The sequence below is a fragment of the Miscanthus floridulus genome, chromosome 8, assembly GCF_019320115.1.
Source record: "Miscanthus floridulus cultivar M001 chromosome 8, ASM1932011v1, whole genome shotgun sequence".
In the NCBI taxonomy this organism is placed as follows: Eukaryota; Viridiplantae; Streptophyta; class Magnoliopsida; order Poales; family Poaceae; genus Miscanthus; species Miscanthus floridulus.
In genome coordinates, this window is record NC_089587.1 from 124,658,163 (window position 1) to 124,679,357 (window position 21,195).

General features: G+C 44.8%; 2 protein-coding genes across 2 annotated transcripts; both read left to right on the plus strand.

Moving 5' to 3' along the window:
• The first annotated feature begins 297 nt into the window (after nt 1-297).
• On the plus strand, nt 298-3,638 carry LOC136473480 (peptidyl-prolyl cis-trans isomerase, chloroplastic-like). Its single transcript, XM_066471119.1, has 7 exons — nt 298-455; nt 1,396-1,686; nt 1,824-2,023; nt 2,346-2,581; nt 2,869-3,011; nt 3,114-3,185; nt 3,263-3,638. The coding sequence occupies exons 1-7, from the start codon at nt 345-347 to the stop codon at nt 3,488-3,490; spliced, it is 1,281 nt and encodes a 426-aa protein (XP_066327216.1). The 5' UTR covers nt 298-344; the 3' UTR covers nt 3,491-3,638.
• A 4,892-nt stretch (nt 3,639-8,530) lies between these two features.
• LOC136473481 (protein Dr1 homolog) lies at nt 8,531-12,706 on the plus strand. Its single transcript, XM_066471120.1, has 5 exons — nt 8,531-8,761; nt 10,130-10,219; nt 10,830-10,924; nt 11,669-11,737; nt 11,831-12,706. Exons 1-5 carry the CDS (start codon nt 8,707-8,709, stop codon nt 12,371-12,373), a joined length of 852 nt encoding a protein of 283 aa, XP_066327217.1. The 5' UTR covers nt 8,531-8,706; the 3' UTR covers nt 12,374-12,706.
• Nucleotides 12,707-21,195: the final 8,489 nt, after the last annotated feature.

The window sequence follows — 21,195 nt, forward strand, 5'->3', positions numbered from 1 at the left end:
GCGAGCCTTCCAGGCCGCGCGGGGCGTCCGTTGCATCCGCTGAGCCAGCGTCGGCTCGTCGGTCAGCCAACCAAACAGCGTGACACTGTTGCATCCGGCTCCGGCGAGCCAATCACGTCCTTATCCATGCCGTTATCCACCTCAGCGGCCACTCCACCAATCCTAGCGCGCCTCCGTCGCCCCGCCTTATCCCACCTCACCGACCCACCACCGGCACGGCACGGACCATCTCGTTCGTTCTCGTCTCCACCACCGGCGCCTCGTCTCTTCGACTCTTCCCCCCCTCTCTCACCCCCGCTCCCTCCAAAGTCCAAGCCCTACCCACCCCCCGCCCCCACCACCACATGGCGGCGGCGCTCGCCTCCTCCCGCTGCTGCTGCAGCCGCCCGTCGCTGCCGCCCCTACCGACCCGCGGCCGCCGCTCCGTCGCCCGCTGCGCGCTTTCCGGAGGAGAGGTCAGGTTCATGGGCTCCAGCTGCATTTCTTATCATTTCTCTTTTTGTGTGGGTGTGTGTGAAACTGGGATATATGCTTCGATGGCTGTTTAGCAATGTGGCTCGTTGGTACTGCATTGCAACTTCGGCCAGGCAGGCATGCCGGTGCCTAGCAATGCTGCTACGCTGATCCCGGCTCTTGATTGAAACCATGAGCTCAACTGGTGAAGAATTTCTCTAGTTGAAGCTGTAAACTGGTGACGATTGTTTATGTCCGTTAGTTAGTAGTTGGGGAAAGATCAGATAAAAGGGACTTTTGTGCTTCCTGTGGAAATATGGGTAACATGGTTCAGAATTTTTATCAGGATATAAAGGGTGCAGGGTTGCTCAATGTTAATCTAGAAACTATTTGTGATGTGTAGTTGAGTATAGTCAATGAAAAAGATGTGAAGTTGTTGAGCAGTCAGTGAAAAAGATGTGAAGTTGTGTGTAATCAATGGACACTTGATGTTTTGCCACTTCCTTCAGACACCTGTCACGAAAATAGTAGGGTGGAAAGAAATCATGAAATGCGAACTAGTCTAGTGTCAAGTCCTGAGAATTCTCATGATTGAAATGGTACTGTGTGTGATAAGAGGAAAACCATATCAGCCTCGAGTTTTTTGCTCAAAGATTTGAAGCTGGAAGATTACTTTTCTAAACTAAACTACTGTAGTTTTTTTATTCAAGCACTTCAACTTTTTATGCGTAAGATTACTGCTGTGCAGATTTTCCGAAGTTATATTCATTACTCATACATTAATAACCATCTAAAGTGAGCATGCAATTCCTTGGCATGTTCTGAGCAATGTAAGCTTTTGGGAGGCAACACTTTATGCCAAGGACATGCACTATGATTTCTACTGCATTTTAGAATGCGCTAATATGTCACATCTCTCAAGCTTTCTTTACTACCTTGCAGAAAAGAAACTCCTTAAGCTGGAAAGAGTGTGCAATTTCTGTTGCATTGTCAGTTGGACTAATTACCGGTGCACCAACGTTTGGGTCACCGGCGTATGCTTCTCCTCTTGAACCTGTTCTTCCAGATGTCTCTGTTCTGATCTCTGGACCTCCCATTAAAGATCCAGGTGCTTTATTGAGATATGCTTTACCAATAGATAATAAAGCTATTCGTGAAGTTCAAAAGCCACTGGAGGATATCACTGACAGCCTCAAGGTTGCTGGTGTTAGAGCTTTGGATTCAGTTGAAAGAGTAAGTCATGATCCAGGGTCTATCAGATGATGGAAACTGCATTTGATTACTGAAAGCAGTTGCCATTCCATTCCAAGTGTTATCAATTTGATTTACACCTCTTTTGTGGAACTTATGAATTTTCCTTTGAATTCTAGAATATCAAGCAAGCATCAAGAGCACTGAACAATGGGAGAAGCTTAATTCTTGCTGGTCTTGCTGAACCAAAAAGAGCAAATGGAGAAGAGTTATTGAATAAGTTGGCTGTTGGACTTGACGAGCTTCAAAGAATTGTGGAGGACAGAAATAGGGATGCAGTAGCTCCAAAGCAGAAAGAGCTTCTCCAGTACGTTGGAACGTGAGTAAACTTACTCCTTGAAGCAAAACTACCATGTTCTTTTTCATGCCAGTGTAGTGCAAAGCAGCAATAGTTCTGAAACCTATTTCTGGATGCCAGATGTGAAATTTCTTGCCAGAAAGTTGTTGTGTCTATAAATATATAATATTCTTGTTCACTGAGCGAAAATTCTTGTTAAACAAAAATAACTCTCTAATGCTAGAGAACAGAATTGTATCTGCCTCTAAATAGCTGTAAGAACTGTTCTGAAACAGCTCTTCTCATTTATACCTTGTCATTGACTCTGCAGCTGAGATCTTGCTGGGACATTGCATTTCTGCAGTGTAGAAGAAGACATGGTTGATGGCTTTCCGTATGAAATACCAGAAGAGTACAGCACCATGCCTCTTCTCAAAGGAAGAGCTACCGTGGATATGAAGGTTAAAATTAAGGACAATCCCAACATAGAAGATTGTGTATTTCGGATAGTTCTGGATGGATATAATGCTCCTGTGACTGCTGGGAACTTCATAGATCTGGTCGAACGGAAATTCTATGATGGCATGGAAATCCAAAGAGGTAATTCAACATTTCGGTCCTTCCTAACAATCAGTCTCTTTCTTGCACTATCCACCATTTGTTACAATGTTTCAATTTGGTAACCATTAAGTTTTATTAGACATGAGTTTTATTTGGGAAGTAGTATATACATTTCTGCAATTCCAAACCATCACAAGGATGATATTTCCTGGAAATTTTTTGAACATTACAATTCATCTAACCATTATAAATGTTCATTGTTTTAGATGACCTAGTGTGCCTAGAGGTCAGTGAGCTTTCTCTGAACTGTATTGATTCTTGTGCAGCTGATGGCTTTGTTGTTCAAACTGGAGATCCAGAGGGACCAGCTGAGGGTTTCATCGATCCCAGCACTGGCAAAATTCGTACAGTACCTCTTGAAATAATTGTTGATGGTGATAAGGCTCCTGTATATGGTGAAACACTTGAAGTAAGCAGAAGCAGTCTTTTCTCTTAATCCTTTCATTTCATCAGTGCTTCTAATTTTCATCAGATTGGAATAAGCCCTTACATCATACGGGTCGATTTGCAGGAACTTGGCCGCTACAAGGCTCAAACAAAGCTTCCTTTTAACGCTTTTGGAACAATGGCTATGGCTAGAGAAGTAAGAGACATGCAGATTGCACATATCAGCATAGTATCTAATGTATTCTAACCTGAGATAACTGAATTGCATGACAGGAATTTGATGACAATTCTGCTTCTAGTCAAGTATTTTGGCTGTTGAAAGAGAGTGAGCTAACACCAAGCAATGCCAATATATTGGATGGGCGGTACACAGTATTTGGATATGTAACTGAGAATGAGGATTACTTGGCGGATGTCAAAGTTGGGGATGTCATCGAATCAATCCAAGTCGTCTCAGGCTTGGACAACCTTGTCAACCCAAGCTATAAAATTGTAGGATAACATGTTTGGTATCAGAGTTCCTTGTCTGCGAATCTGTCTCGAAGTCAATGTAAAGCGCTATATAGTATCTAACTCTATTATCCTTCTTGCTTGTTAATGAGGTTTTGTGTCATGCGGAATTCAATATATTAATGAAAGTTCAAAGCTATTGATCGATTGTCCCATGCCAATGCCATGTAGGTTCATAGTGCCAGTGCATTTGACATCACACGTTTAATTGAATATATATATTTTGCTTTTGTTACAACACAGAGAATATGCTTAAATTGATAGTTTTTAATTGACTTTATGGTTTAGGCACAATTGCAAAATTTTTAGCCCTGAAGAGCCCTAACTGCAAGTTTTCAGACTGCAAGTTTTCAGTTAGAAAATTATAAAAATTGTCATGTGAGGTACCATTCAAGTGCCATTCTTACAAAATGTAAAATCCAGTGGGACTTTGTAAATTACCCTACGATTTTTCTACTGAGGCGTCACTTGTGAATCCGTGTAATATAATACATTTCAAAAAAATTAAGATAACTTATGTAAATACTCAGATAACACGTATACCCATGGATTAAACCAAGTAATGAGTTTCTTCTTAAATTATAGTTTTCTTTTTAACATTCTTGGTAGAATCTGAGCATAAGGACCACATAGAATGCCTTATATTTTAGTACACATTTTAGAAGTCATAATACACTGTATTTCAGGATGGAGAGAGTATAATATAGGTGGATTGACACGTCCATCTATGAGTGCCTACAACCCTCAAATCCAAATTCAGAAGTAAAAAGTCTTTTTAAAAATAGGACCAAAAACCTCAAGTTCGCTTATAGAAAGGCATTTCACTTGAAAATTTTAAGGGCATGCAATCCCACTTGCTTGCTGGGTGATCAAGAGTCAGAAACTACTCCCTTTGTCTGCACTGCCCTTTTGCTAAGAAAGTCTGTGAGTACATAAGAGCATGGAACGCTAATGTGGTTAGGGGACCTTACTATCAAAGATTGGTGGGGCATAGTTGTTGCAGGACCAAAATGCCCAACAATAAAGAATAATTGTAGCCTTTTTCATTTACATGACTTGAGACATTTGGAAGGAATGTAATTCGGCTCGGGCAGAGTATCTTTGAAGGCAAATCGGCTTCGTCAGTGCAAACTTTCATGTTAACTAAAGAGGAGATAGCACTCAAGAGACAAAAGTCTTGTTTGGGACCGCTTCTAATCATTCAAATATAATCATCGTACCACGGAGAGTTTTTTCGATTCTTCATTGTCGATTTTGCTAGTTCAAAGTTCTGAAGCAGCGATTAAAAAATCAGAAAAAAATCTAAGCATTTGGCACACCGAGAATCAGATTATATAAGCGTGTGGTCTGTGGTCATCTATGGATAGCCTGCTCTGTTCTTTGTTTGAGCTCCCAGGTTTCATTCATGTAACAATAATAATACACCATCGTAAAACTCGCTCCTTCTTCTTACATGACAGTATGACATAACAGTGTTCCTGCTGTTTTTTTTTAATTGAGCACGATACTTACAGGCAGCAGCACCGCCTGTCCACATCTTCACCAATGGTAGTCTCCCTGGTTTAGATTGCAACTTTTTTCAACATGATGAATAGTACCACTTTCGTTTTATTTGGCAAATATTGTCCAATCGTGGATCAACTAGGCTCAAAAGATTCATCTCGTGATTTCCAACTAAACTGTGTAATTAGTTATTTTTTTACCTACATTTAATACTCTATGCAAGTGACTAAAAATTGATGTGACGAAGAAAAAATGAAAAAACTTGGAATTTGGATGGTATCTAAACAAGCCCCCAGTTTGCCGCAGGCTCCTGCACAAGATGCGACCGCTCCATCTGACAAAAGGAGCAGGCAGCCACTGGAACACGCGTTGCTTCCTCGCTCCGGACCACTTCTGACACGCACGTTCTGGGCAGGAATAAAGTGGTACGTTCTGAGTCTGGCTACTTGCAGCCTGCGTATGGATGAAAACGGATGGAATACGAACAGATACACTCATATTATATTTGTTTTTATATTTCTGTTCGAATTCGGATTCGGACACGAATAGCGTTCGGATATATATACGAATACAGATTGACTCGATTACGGATACGAATAATGAGTATCGAATACGGTATGAATCGGATTCAAAGAAGGTCGGATACAAATATCTATTCAGATATTGAATAAAAACAGCATATATATATATATATATATATATATATATATATATATATATATATATATATGGGCCAGCTAGCTTAGCTAGGGTTATAGAGGATTGGGCCGTTTGGACAAGAAGTAATATTTTGGCCCAATTCCAAAAATCACAACTCAAGACAAAAAAAAAACAAAAAATTATTGTTTTGAGGCCCTAAACAAATTCAAATGAAAATATTGTAATCAACAAAGTTTCATAACTTTTTTGGATCTAAAACTTTTATTTTGGTTGTTTCTCCATCTGAGATTCTGAGGTCGTTTGAAAAATCCAAATTTTAAATTTGAGAAATTCAAACGTAGTTTTCCTTACCAGATGATTTCAAATAAAAAAGTTTTCAACTATAAAGTTTCATAAATTTCTGTGATCTATAACTTTTATTTTAGTGATTTGTTCATTTGACATAGTGGTAGTAATATTATTCACGAATCTCACACATCTCTCTTATAGTTTATGAAACTACAAGAGAAAGATGTAAATTTTGTGAACAATGTTACTACCACAATCTCGGATGAACAAATGACCAAAATAAAAGTTGTAGATCTTGATGAGTTTTTACAACTTTTATGTTCATGACTTTTTCAGCTGAAGTCATTTAATGTTTGAAAATAACGTTTGAAGTTGCTATTTTTTGAAATTCAAAATTCAAATAGATAGAATACAGTCACATGAAAAGATGAACACAATAATAGCTATAAGAACACAATAAATTGATAGAACATGATTTTAGAAAATTTTAGAAAAAAATTATCAAATTTGAAGTTAGTACAAGAGAGAAAAACTAGTTACAAGTTTTAGCCAATGATTAAAAAGAGAAATATGCGTTCTTTAACCATTTCGAAATTGAAATTCAAATAGCATTTTGAAGCACTAAATGATTTCAAACGAAAAAGTTGTAAACAACAAAGTTTCATAACTTTTTGAGATCTACAATTTTTATTTTGATCATTTCTCCATCCAAGGTCATTTGAATAATATCCGGATAATATCCGTTTGAATAATATCCGATACTTAATCGGATTATCCGATATCCGCCGGATATCGATGATATTATATTCGTATTTGATATCCGCCTAAGATATCCGTTTTATTATCTGTATCCAAAAAAAATTACGGATATCCGAGTAACTATCCAGATAAGTGTTCATATTTGTTCGGTCGAACGGACAGTCGAATAAATATCCGTACCATTTTCATCCATAAGCCTGCGTTATTGATTTTGGAAGCGGGAACCAACTGCTCCCTCCGTTCAAAAAAAAAAAGAATTCTAGCCTTAATCTGAACTTACAGACTCCATTGAAGAAGTGCTATGAGCGCCCCAACGGTGGAGAAATCGCCAGCACAATTGGTCACGGAGGCAAGAGAATAATAATGCGCTAGCGCTGAGAGAGTCGCTAGAGCAAGTGAGAGCTTTCTTCTATGTAACTGTGAATTCTATAATTGGAGATGGTGCAAGTACTCTTTTCTGGTTAGATAGGTGGCTCTATTGGCAATGCATTGCAGACCTTGCCCCTCGCCTTTTCGCGGCTATTCCCAAGAGGAGGGTCAAGCAGCGCACTGTCCAGGATGCCCTCACTAACCAGGCTTGGATTTCGGACATTCAGGGAGCTCGTACAGTTGGTGTATTGGTGGAATTTCTCCAATTATGAGATTTATTGATGGATTTTCAGCTGCAGCCTGAGGTTGAGAATAGACACATATGGATGCTCTCCTTCAATGGACAATACTCGGCTAAGTCGGCATAGCGATGGGTTCTTTTTGGGTTCTACTCTTTTTGGACCATGGGAAAGAATCTGGAATTCTTGGGCACCGCCTAAGTGTCGCTTCTTTATGTGGCTGGTCGCGCACAACAAGTGCTGGACGGCTGATCGCCTAGCACGTCGCGGGTTGCCTCATCCTGAATACTGTCTTCTCTGTGACCAAGAAGAAGAGACTATTGACCATCTCCTTGTCCACTGTGTGTTCGCAAGAGAATTTTAGTTCAATTTGCTCAGACAGGTCGTTCTTCAGATCCTGTCCCCTCAGCTTAGAGAGTTGTCCTTCCATGCTTAGTGGGAGAAAGCTAGCAGCAACACCGTTGATGGGCCGATAAGGCAAGGAGTTAATTCGCTTATTATACTTAGAGCCTGGACTATTTGGAACCATCGCAATGGGTGTGTTTTTGATGGAGCAGCTCCAAGCTTAGCTGGTGCTCTGATTTTAGCTAGCGAGGACCGTCGCTTGTGGTCTATGGCAGGAGCTCAGGGATTATCTTTCCTGACGGTCCTCCTCCCCGGTAGCTAGAGTGTTTATATCACCGGCGCGAGTGTAATCCTTAAAACTATTGGGATATGAGCGTGTGTGGTGTTGTTTGGACTCTTGTCCTTTGTTCTCTTCTTAATTTAAAGAAGCTCTTCCCGCGTTTTTGGAAAAAAAAAAGTCGCTAGTCTCGCACGTACTACGAAGAAGCGTCCTCTCACAGCTCTAATCTCTGCGCACCTGTGTTCTCAGCTTTTTTCATTTCTTTATTGATTTCAGCCTCCAGCTCGGCCGGCGATTTGATCGCGCTGCTGAGGACTCCCTAAGTGCTAACCGAGCTGTTCGAGCATACGGTGGAAACTTGATTAGTCCATCATCAGTCATCACTACAGAGAGTCCGTGCTCAGCGTAGGTCCCACATTTGAAGAAAGTAAGTACTCGTAAGCAAATCCACACTTCAGGGACTATAATGAAATATTTTATTTTCTGATCGTGACGCGCAACGCACCTCGATTTCCATCATAAGGCTGTTTCAGCAATACTGAACCAATCCAGGTGCAGAACTGCAAAAGCTGCGCTTCGTTTTTTTACCCTTTCTGTTCCTCTCGGACTTCAACCCCTTCCCCCCTCGTATTCGTCCCTGGCTCACCGCGCGCCCTAACCCTAGCTCCTCGATTCCACCCTGCCCGAGCCCGAATTCGCTCGCGGGGAGCACTCGCTACCTCGCGCCCGCCTTCCGTCGCGCGGATTCGGTGCCGCGCCTGGAGATGGACCCGATGGACATCGTGGGCAAGTCCAAGGAGGACGTCTCCCTCCCCAAATGTAAGCTCCCCCTGGCCTCGGGTTACCCCCGTTGAAGCCATATTCTGCCGCCTCCTATTTATTGTGTTGAAATTTGACGCCATTAGGGGTGTCTTGTGGATGGGCGTGTTCTTCTTGGTCTGAATAATCTCGTTAGCTGGGTTTGGTTTGCGTAATCTTGTGAGATGATACGCTAGGAAGCTGGGGGTTTTGAAGCGATGCTGTGGGGAAAGTTAGGTCTGTCCTAAGTGCTATTCAATTTCTGCGCCAATCCGTAGGTAGGATGGTTGTCCTGGGGCTTGCGGCGAAGTCTTTTAAATTTCGTGGGTTGTGGATAGCTAAATCTGGCAGCCTTGTTGATAGTCACGGGTTAGTGGACCTTTTTAATTGAAGGGAGTATAGTGGTGCTAGTTGATAGCTGATGTTGTTGCCCCTGGTTTCTTGTTTGTCTGCTAGTGGGATTCATGTTTTCTTATTGCTAAAAGATTGGGCGGTGCTTTTAAGTCTGTGTGTATAGTCATGTAACGCCTGAACTGTCATGTTAAATGTGTCTTTGGGCTATCTTGCTTGGAGTTACTTGCTCCAGTCTGGTTTATAAGGCGTGTGAGGGAGTTTTAGCAAAAGTCCACTATGTAGGGTGGATGGGGAATCCAATGAGTATTAGGCAGAGTATTAATGCGTCACGGGAGCTTAACTGTTCTTTGCATGGCACCATGCAAACTACTATGATGTGGCACTATATAGTTCGTTTCTTGGGGTATGCTTGAGTGCTCTGGACGGATCCAATACAAGGCTTCGACATGGCATGTACAGGACCATGGGAGCTCAGCATTTGGTGCTGGTTTAATACGATTCCTCGGTCTCCTGGTGCTCCTTGGTATATGGAATTTGAGCCCCTGTGCCTTACAAACAGGACTGGATGGACTAGTAACTTAGTATAGTTGGATGGTTTTGGGTTGGTGAAGTATGACACTCCATTTGCTGGAAATGTTACATCATGTAATGGCTTGGTGCTTGTTGTGGCTCGGTATATGAAATCTCTTCTGTGAATTGTATGTCTGTTTGTGATAACATAGGAAAAGAGGGCGTTGTTTCATAATTTGATATGGTTTTTCATATATTGTGGATTATACTGGAATGTTTGATGATGATTATTATTATTATATAATAGTATTGGATTATCTTTTAATTAATGTCATACCATGAAATCTGAATGAACAATTATTTGGAGTTACAACTATGCTTATATGATGTTTTGCCAAATTAGTGCTATGCAATTCGAATAAAGTTCCTTGAACCTGGATGGGAGCAGATCAGCAGTTGACGTCATTTTGTTTGCGGAGTTATTTAAAATCTTGTACTGATTGAACTTTCTGCTTTGCATTTTAGCAACAATGTTCAAGATAATCAAGGAGATGCTTCCTCCTGATGTACGAGTGGCAAGAGATGCACAGGATCTTCTTGTTGAATGCTGTGTAGGTAAGACATATGAGTGCTACACAGTATACCACTATAGTATCATCCATCATATGGTACAACTTGTATGCTCAACTATGCAAGAATCACTGTTTGAATAACATGATTCTGCACATGAATCTTCGTGTAAATTACAGCCTGACATGAATTGTTGTCCTTTATGAAATATCATTTTGGAGCAATGAGCTTTCTGGTTGTAGTTCAGAAGACAAAGAAGTGTCAGCATTAAAAATACACTGCACAGTGTTGACTGTAGTAACATATATGGTTATCTGTTTGATTTGTCAGGGAGCTTTCAAGCTTGCAGGTCATCTTGTGAAGGATAATAGATAATAAAAGATTAAACATGTTTTTTTAGAAGGATAGCATTGGTAAATTTTGCAAGTTTATATAATATCATATGCTGTCTACATGAGAAAGCCAATATACTCCTACCATATTCAGTTCATTACTCATTAATGAAGTAACTACATAGCTTGTTCTGTTTAAATGGTTTACACTTGTATGGATATCTCTCACTCTCACAGCCTTACTTTCAACAAAAAAAATCTTCATAAGCATAGAGTTTGATCTCTCTTTTTCTAATCTAACTACATGTAAAACCAATTTTCAGAGTTCATCAATCTCCTGTCGTCTGAATCCAATGAAGTGTGCAGCAGAGAAGAGAAGAAAACGATTGCTCCTGAGCATGTTCTTAAGGCTCTAAGTGTTAGTATTTTCTCCTTTCATATTTTTCTATGTTTGATTTCTCAAAGAATATTTTGTGGTACACAGGGTTAGGTATGAGGTTATCCTTGATGGTTTTGGGTTTCTTGGTGAACTTTCATTATTTGCCTTCAATTTTGTTCAGACATGCTTTTGTAGATGCTTGTTTAATATAGAAGCACATCATCTTTATCATTCAATTTTCTGCAAACTCTCTGTGTAAATATATTAATATACTTGGGGACAAGAGAAAGCACATCAGTGATTAGCACAATTTAGAAGGTGAATATTTGAGTTCATCTAATCTGGTATAATAGACCATAACAAAACTTCGAGTTCTACAGAATATTTGGGGGACTGTTATATGTAATATGTTCTTGGGGATGCATTTGATATGTGCTTTCTTTGTATATATATACTCCCTCCCAGAATAAATCAATTTGAGTTGTCCTAAATCAAACTACCTAAGGTGTGACCAACTTTATCAAGAAAAGTACCAATATCTGAGCAATAAAAAAGTACACTATGAAAAAAATATTTCATGGTATACCAAATTTGGTGTCATAAGTATCGGTACTCTTTCCCATAAATTTGGTCAACCTTAAGATAGTTTGACTTAAGACTGACTGTAGAAGTTGATTTATTTTAGGACGAGGGGAGCAGTGTTTATTTGTTTTAATTCGAAGTGTCAATATTACTAATCAACATGTGAGTTCCCTTAGCTAATCATAATTCTTCCTAAATCAGGATCTTGGCTTCAGAGAGTACATTGAGGAGGTTTATGCTGCGTATGAACAGCACAAACTTGATACTCTGGTTTGTACCACTTCTTACTCACAGGGCTCTGCATATTATTCCCTCTTCTAATGTGTGTATACTGTGCTTGACACCAATATGTCTCTTGAGCAGGATTCTCCAAAAGCCAGCAAGTTCATTGGGATTGAAATGACAGAGGAAGAAGCTGTTGCTGAGCAACAAAGGATGTTTGCTGAGGCTCGAGCAAGGATGAATAATGGAGCCCCCAAGCCAAAGGAGCCAGAACAAGAGCCGCCACAACAACCACAAGCACAACCCCAACTTCAGCTGCATACTCAAACACAGCAACCAGTGCAATCTCAACTGCAGTTGCATTCGTCAACACAGCATTCCCTCCAACCTCAACTGCAGCTGCACCCTCAGCCGCAGCAGCCCCCACAAGTGCAGGTCCATCCGCAGCTGCAGCAACCCCCACAAGTGCAGGTCCACCCGCAGCCTCCGCAACCCCAAGTGCAGATCCACCCTCAGCCGCAGCAGCCCCCACAAGTGCAGTTGCATTCATCAGCCCAACAAGCTTCCCAACCCCAACCTCAGGTACATCTGCAATCACAGGAGCCCTCACAAGCGCAGCTGCAACCCCAACTGCCAGGTCAGCTGCAGACACAGGCGCAAAGCGGACCTGGCATGGACAGTTAGACTGTTGTGTAGCCTCAGTATAAGCAAAAGACCGGGCACTTTTGCTGGCATCTACTAGGAGCCTGTATGCCTGCTTGTGACCCGTTAGATCCTGATTTAGGTTTCCGTGCTTCCTGTACAATGTAAATCCAGTGTGATTGCAGTTTTCTTGTTGCTAATAATGCGAAGCCGTTAGTTACTGATGATGATGTCCTTACTGTGTCGAATACTGAATTCCTGACAAGTGTCATTGTCGGTACGAAAAGTGATCAACATGTAAATATTTATAGTTTTGTCGTACGATGTAATCGGATGTGGCTTAGCATTTAATGATACAGGGTTTATACTGGTTTAGGTAACGTGACTTACGTTCAGTTTGAGTCGGTCGGTGGCTTTATTCCTGAGTTTAGATGCTCGAAGTTTGTTGTGGGGTTACAAATGAGAGAAAGTAAGATGGGGGCATCAGAGGTTCGGTCGGACTCTGGACCGAAGAACAAGAGTGACGGGAGCTCCAACGTGTGCTAAGTGTTCAAACGTACGCTCTGTATGGCTTTAGAGTTCTAGAGCCAGGCAGAGAGGATCGGAGTGATCCGATTGTTGTTCATTGGAATCATCTATGTCGTCTGAATTGATCCATCCTTTTGGAGAGAGCGTATCCCCTTTTATAGATGAATGAGACGGCTTTATAAGAGAGTGTGAGAGAAAGGGAGTGCGTGTGTTTCCTAGTCTTGTTGCCCACGCCGTCGGGTACAAGGCGGTTTGTCAGCGCCCACAATACTGTTGATGGTTAGATGCATGTGGTTGGTTCCACCGTGTTCTTCTGGTATGGCAAATGTTGGCTCCTACCATACTATAGGTCAAATGTCGGCGCCCACAACACTGTTGGTGTTCTGACATGTCTGGAAGGTTATAAAGTACCCTTCTGACATGACTTGACAGTACTGTTCTGCAGGTGTGCAGGGTACGGTCCTTGATATTGCGGTTGACTGGAGCGTCCTGCCTTACTTGCTCTGTCCATTTCCTGGGTCTTCACCGAGCGGGCGTCCCCGGTCGGTCGTTCCCCAGTCGGCTCCGGCCTCCCGGTCGGAGAAGAGCTGTAAGCAGAGGTTCGATGTACTCTCGGTCGGAGAAGCGAGTCGGAGTTGGAGGCGAGTGTCGTCCCTTCTCGGCCAGGCCTTCCGGTCGGAGAGGCGGGTCAGGGTCGGAGGCGAGAGCCGGTCCTCCTTGGCCAGGCCTTCCAGTCGGAGAGGTGGGCCAGAGTCAGAGGCGAGCGTCGGTCCTCCTTGGCCAGGACTTTCGGTCGGAGAGGTGGGCCGGAGTCGGAAGCAACGGAAGCGAGCGTCGTTCCTCCTTGGCCAGGCCTTCCGGTCGAAGAGGCGGGCCGGAGTCGGAAGCGACGAAAGCGAGCATCGTTTCTCCTTGGCTAGGCCTTCCGGTCGAAGACTGGATCGCTCTTCTGGCTAGTCGTTAGGTTTTTGGGTCGGCCCAGGAGTTGCGTGTTGTTCGCAACATCGTCTGCTGGACCGAGCTTTTGCTGGGAAGCAGGTCCATGAGGGACCCCGAGTTTATGAACCCGCCAGGAGCCCCCAAGCCTCCGGGCCATTTGGGTAGAATCGTCTGGGGGATTTTTTTATCTTGACGACGGGTGCACGTGGCCCATGAGCCCCCGGGTGATTTGGGTAGAATCGTCTAGAGGGTTTTTCGTTTTGCCAGCGAGGGAATTTTTGTTTTGACAGCGGGTGCGCGCGAGTGCACCCGCGGGTGTAGCCCCAAGCATGCGTCCGACTGATGAGTCGGTTGGATGCTGAGCATCTTGGTACTTGTGGGGGTATTAACCCCTATACCCTTACGGTCAGGCTTGGGCCGGCCCAGATCAGGGGGTCCGGCCCACTAGAAGACGATGCGCGGCCCGACCAACCTGTTTGGAATCCCGCGCAAGGAATCAAGGCAGATTTGGAGATCAAGCAAGATCCTGGTCGGTTAGAATAGGAATCCTTATCCGGCCACCTATGACAATTGTAACTGGCTAGGATTAGTTTCCAGATCTGTAACCCTACCCCCCGAACTATATAAGGCGGGCAGGGGACCCCTCTAAAAACATCTCTCATTGACATACAATAATACAATCAGACACATGACGTAGGTATTACGCCTTTACGGTGGCTGAACCTGGATAAAATCTTATGTCTGTCTTGCGTCACCATCTTGTTTGTAGCTTGCGCATCTATCTGCCGATAATCTATTACCTTTGGTATACCCCTAGGTAGATTGCCGACCATATTTTGTCGACAGTGGCGCGCCAGGTAGGGGGTATGCGTACTGCTCTCCAGGCGAACAAGATGGTCATCATCCCCGGCTCTATGGCTACGCCAAACGGCCTCACGTTCACCATTGGCCAGATCACCTAGACTACTGGCTCCGACGACTTCATCGCCATGACCCCGGAGGAGGTGTGGGTTCAATCTCCGCCGACCACTGCTTCACCTACATCGGCTATGGCTCCGACCACGGTGGATCTAGCTTTGACCATGGTGGATCTGGCTCCGACCATAGTGGATCTGACTCCGACCACGCCAGCATTGTCTTCAGCCACGCCGACAACCCGTCGTCCGCTTCCTCGCTACAAAAGGAGGCAGATCGACAACACCGACTTGCTCGACTCCATCGATCGGGTCGGCACCAAACTTGCCGAAACCCTGGCTCTGGTAAGTTCGATTCAAAGTCAACATAATGAGTAGGTAACTATGACCCACAACAGATCTACCCTACCAGCTCAGGCCAGTCATCTTGCACGACTCGGTACGGATCTTGTGGTCACATCTACTCCTAAAGGGCGCTCTGTTCGTCGTTGGCCAGCCCCTACAACGGGTCTCTGGCTCTCCGAGTACGAAGCCTTGATGGAGAACCACCAGGCCTAGCCCTACGGCCTGCGCAACTTTGTCAACATGATCCAGATTGAGGATCATCCAGAAGGATCGGTCCACATAGTTCAAGAAGGTGGCTCAAGCTCCTCGTCTGGCATCGCATCTAATGCCTCTGCCCACACTGAGCTCCAGCATCATGACGATGAAGGCGTTGAATACGATCTGGATATCCTAGACCACTCCCCGGGGTTCCCACGATTCCCATCCTTCCCACCAAGGTGAGGAGACTTGATCAATGTTGTCAGTATTGACGAACCACCAGCCGTCGGCGAAACAGAACAAGAAAGGCCAGCACGCGAAGCACGCAATATTGACCGGTTTAATCGCTGACAAATCAAAGTCGAGGCAGAAGAGGAGGCCCGACGCATAAGGGTCCAGCCACGCGACCTTAACAATGCCTTTGATAGGGTGGGGGACAAGCAAGTCTTCAGGACTCCAAGCGCCAATGTAGCTATTGCTATGACGACAATGCAACGACTACCCAATACCCTGGAAACTCAGGCAGTTCGTGATGATATACAAGCTTACCTGACGACTGCTATGGCCCAGACCGTAGAAATTATAAATCAAGCCTGGGCTCCATTCGTATCAGTCAAATCAAGCCGTAGCCGCCAGTACTCAAGTCGCTCACAGCCACCCAACCAACGTGGCTTATGCAACAACGACCCATCTGACAACCGTCAAGGCGGAAACAGTGGCCATGATGGTGGTCGAGATGACAACCACCGTCGGGATGACAACCGCCGTGACTTCTGGGACAACAACTGCCGAGACAATCGCGATAATCACCGTGATAACCACGGTCGCAGGGTTAATCAGGGTGGCAACTGAGATCGCCATGATGGCAATAACGATCTCCACCATTACCTCAAAGAACACGATCTGCGTGATCGCATCAACCAAAGAGCCAACGATCGTGCATCCCACGAAAGCTATCGCCATATGAAATATGATACTGCCCATGGCCCTCCGGGTTTGAAGCAGTTTACTCCGCATCTTCGCCAAGTCATATGGCCCAAGAACTTCAAGCTCAAAAAACTTCAGAAGTACGACATCAAGGAGAATCCCAAATTATGGGTCATGCTCTATGAAACCACACGTAGATCAGTCATGGCTGACGAGCACATCATGTCTAACTACTTCCCAATCGCTGTCGGCCATGCAGGTCACCAATGGCTAGTCAGCTTGCCGGCGAACTACTTTGATTCTTAGCAAGAGCTCAAGCAAGCTTTCATCGACAACTTCATTGCCACTTGCGAGCAGCCCAGCAACAAATATGATATGCAGCGGATTCGAGACTAGAAGGATGAGCCACTATGCGAGTACATCTGGCATTTCTCGGAGATGCGCATCAAGGTCCCGTCAATCTCCAACAACGAGGCAATCGAGGCTTTCATCACTGGTCTCCACTTCCATGATGCCCTACGGGACAAGCTCCTCCGCAAGAGACCCGAATCAGTCACAGCGCTCCTGGCCACTGCTAAGAAATATGCGGATGCCGATGATGCTAAAAAGATAATCATCGAAGAAGCAGTAAGGGTTCCACGCTCCGACCACCCCCACACCACGACGACTACCATGGCAACCATGGTCGGAACGATAATTTTGATCGCCGCAACCAGCGCAACGACCTCTGTGACCACCGCGACCAGCGTAATCAGTGGCGTAATCGCCGTGACGATTATAGGGGCAAGCGTGCTCGAGAAGACGACGGTGAGGTCAACACCGTTAAGAAAGGTGGTGGACGTCGCAACTATGAAGAAGACTACACCAAAGCATTGAAAGGACCCTGCCAGCTCCACCCCAAGTGAAACCATACCATGGAGAATTGCCGCGTTCTCAAGTCTATCTACATACGTCAACAGGCTCCAGATACGTCCGACAAGCCTAACGACACAGGGGAACAGCGCAACGAGGACAACAATGATGAAGACATAGATCCCCATCACAAGTACGTCAAGCCAACCGATCGTGTCCACACCATCATTGGAGGCAAAGTGTCCATCGAGACCAAACGAGAACGCAAGCTGCTCGCCCGCGCCTGCTTGAACGTGGCCAACACCAACAACCTCATCGCCGATCCGTAGCTCCCTCCTTGGTCTCACCGCGAGATCTCCTTCAGTAGAAAGGACTAATGGGCCACAATACCTGAGCCAGGATGTTTTCCTCTAGTCTTTGATCCTTGTATCAACAAGGTCTAGTTCGATAGAGTGCTGATTGATGGCGATAGCTCCATTGATATAATGTTTAAGAATAGTTTGCTAGCTCTAAAGATAACCTAGGCTAATCTCAAGCCATACAAGGCAAAGTTCTGGGGTGTTCTCCCTGGACAGAGCTCTACTCCTCTCGGGCAAATCACGCTACCTGTGTAGTTTGGTACCCCAGACCACTTCTGCACTGACTACGTCAACTTCGTGGTCACCAACTTTGAAGGCACCTACCATGCTATCCTTGGTCGACCATCGCTCACCAAATTCATGGCCATACCTCACTATAGGTATTTGGTGCTCAAGATGCCTACTGAGAAGGGGGTTCTAACTCTCAAGGGCAACATGTATGCAGCTTACACCTGCGAGGATGACAGCTTCAAAATAGCAGAGGCTCGTGACCTCTCTATTCGCATGGCCGAGACCATGCTCGACGCCATGAATACCCTAGCTGACCACCTGGAGATCCCAAAGCTTGAGGCCCCATGCAAGAACATCAAGTCCAAAGAGCACAAAATGATCTAGCTGGTCGACAGTGATCCTAGCAAAACGACCCTTATCGGGGCCAACTTGGATCCTAAATAGGAAGACACGCTCATTAGGTTCTTGAGGAGCAACATGAGCGTGTTCACATGGAAACTTGCTGACATGCCTGGTGTACCTCAGAACTTGATCGAGCACTCCTTAAATGTCGACGGCAAGGCCAAACCTATCAAGCAGAAGCTATGATGATTCGCTCGTGACAAAAAGGAGGCGATTAGGGTAGAAGTTACACGGCTTTTGGCAGCCGGATTTATTAAAGAAGTGTATCATCCAGAGTGGTTAGCCAACTCAGTTCTTGTACGCAAAAAGAATAATGAATGGAGAATGTGTGTTGATTACACTGATCTCAATAAACACTGCCCTAAAGACCCCTTTGGCTTACCTCGTATAGACGAGGTCGTAGATTCAACGGCTGGTTGCGAGCTGCTTTCCTTTCTCGATTGCTACTCTGGTTATCACTAGATCGCTCTCAAAAAGGACAACCAGATCAAGACATCGTTCATCACGCCTTTCGGCGCTTACTGCTACACAACCATGTTTGGGCTCAAGAATGCTAGGGCTACCTACCAACGTGCCATACAAGCCTGCCTCAAAGTTGAGATAAAAGATGACCTTATCGAGGCTTATGTTGATGACGTAGTTGTCAAAACCAAGGAAGCATGTACCCTTGTTGACAACCTCGAACGCACCTTTGTAGCCCTTAATACATTCCAATGGAAATTAAACCCAAAGAAGTGCATCTTTGGTGTTCCTTCTGGTATACTACTTGCCAACGTCATCAGTCATGATGGCATATGCCCTAACCCAGAGAAAGTCAAAGCTGTCTTGGACATGAAGCCGCCCAAAAAGGTGAAAGATGTTTAGAAGCTTACCGGATGCATGGCCGCTCTCAGTCGTTTCATATCAAGATTAGGCAAAAAAGGATTATCGTTTTTTAAGCTACTCAAAGCATCCGAGAAGTTTGAGTGTTCGAAGGAAGCAGACGCTGCCTTTACACAACTGAAACAATACCTTACGTCACCTCCGGTCCTCACTGCTCCTAGAGAAGACAAAACCCTTTTGCTTTATATTGCGGCAACTAATCGAGTGGTCTCCACTGCCTTGGTGGTTGAGCGCGATGAGCCCAGCCACGTCTACAAGGTACAGCGACCAATCTATTTCATCAGTGAGGTACTCAATGAATCCAAGACCAGGTACCCTCAGATTCGGAAATTGATCTACGCCATACTGATAACATCCTGAAAGTTGAAACATTACTTCGACGGATACCGTGTGGTGGTCATGACTGAGTACCCTCTGGGAGACATCATTCGCAACAAGGATGTAAACAGGCACATTGTTAAATGGGCAATGGAGCTATGCCCTTTCTCCTTGGAATTTGTAAGCCATACTACAATCAAGTCTCAGGCACTTGTCGATTTCATCGTTGAGTGGACAGACTTAAGCACACCTGCCTCTCAGGGGCCCAATGAGTATTGGAAGATGTACTTCGACAACTCTCTCAACATCGATGATGTGGGAGCAGGAGTCCTTTTTGTGTCACCATCCAAGGAGTAGCTCCAATACGTCCTCAGGATTTATTTCCTAGCGTCTAATAATGCCGCTGAGTACGAAGCATGCTTGCATGGTCTGCGCATTGCGATCAAGCTCGGTGTCAAATGTCTCTATGTCTACGAGGACTCAGCTTTGGTCACCAATCAACTCAACAAGGATTGGGATACGACTAGCGAAAAGATGGATGCATACTGCAAATCGAACAGAAAGCTGGAAGGCAAGTTCTACGGCATCGAGTACACACATGTGGTCCGGGACAAAAATCAAGCAGCAGATGCGCTGTCAAAGTTCGGATCATCCCGAGCTAAAGTCCCACATGGCGTATTTGTTCAAGACCTGCTCACGCCTTCCATCGAAGAGGAAGATCCCACGGTCGACAAGCCTCCAGACCAGCTTTTGGTTGCTACGGTTCCGACATCAAACACCATCAAACCACCTCCGACCACTAAGAAGCCTAACTAGAGAGTACCTTTCATCAAGTACCTGACAGATGGTAGCGGTTACATCGATCGGACAGAAAATGAATGCCTGATGCGTCGCAGTAAGCAGTATCTGCTCGTTGATGGCAAATTGTGGCACAAGAACGCAAAGGAGGAAATCTTGATGAAGTGTATAACCTAGGAGGATGGTGAACATCTCCTAGACCAAATCCACTCTGGCTCCTGCGGCAACCATGTGGCCTCGAGAACGCTGGTTGGCAAGGCTTTCCGAGCAGGGTTCTATTGGCCATCAGCTGTAGCCGATGCAGAGAAGCTAGTCCGCCATTATGAGGGTTGTCAGTTCTTCGCCAAGAGAATCCACGTACCAGCACACGAGATTTAGACAATACCAGCCTCTTGGCCCTTCGCATGCTGGGGACCGGATATGATTAGGCCCTTCAAGCCAGCTCCTGGGAAATTTACATGTGTCTTTGTGCTGATCGACAAATTTTCTAAGTGGATAGAGTACATGCCTCTGGTATAGGCATCTTCAGAAAAAGCCATCATGTTCATTGACCAGGTCATCCACCACTTTGGCATACCCAACAACATCATCACTGATCTGGGCACTCAGTTCACCGGGAACGCTTTTTAGGACTTCTGCGATGAAAGGAGCATAGTAGTAAAATACGTCTCGGTGGCGCACCCTAGAGCTAATGGACAGGTCGAGCAGGCAAATGGTATGATCTTGGGCACACTTAAGAAGAGGATGTATAAAGAAAATGACAAAGCTCCTAGAAGATGGCTCAAAGAGTTACCAGCCGTGGTCTGGGGCCTCAGAACCCAGCCCAGTCGCAATACCGGCGTATTACCATACTTTATGGTTTACGGTGCTGAGGTAGTGCTCGCAGCAGATATAGCCTTCAGACCAGCACGGGTAGAGAACTTCGACGAAGACAAGGACAATGAAGCGAGGGAGCTAGAAGTGAATAGTGCAGAAGAGAAGCGGCTCGATTCTTGCGTACGTACAGCCAAATACCTTGCTGTTTTGCGCAGGTACTACAACAAGAACATTAAGGAGTGGTCCTTTGTGGTCAGGAACCTAGTCCTAAAGTGGAAGACGAATCAGGCTGGTGCCCACAAACTTGCAACTGCATGGGAAGGGCCCTTCATGATCAAGGAGGTTACACACCAAC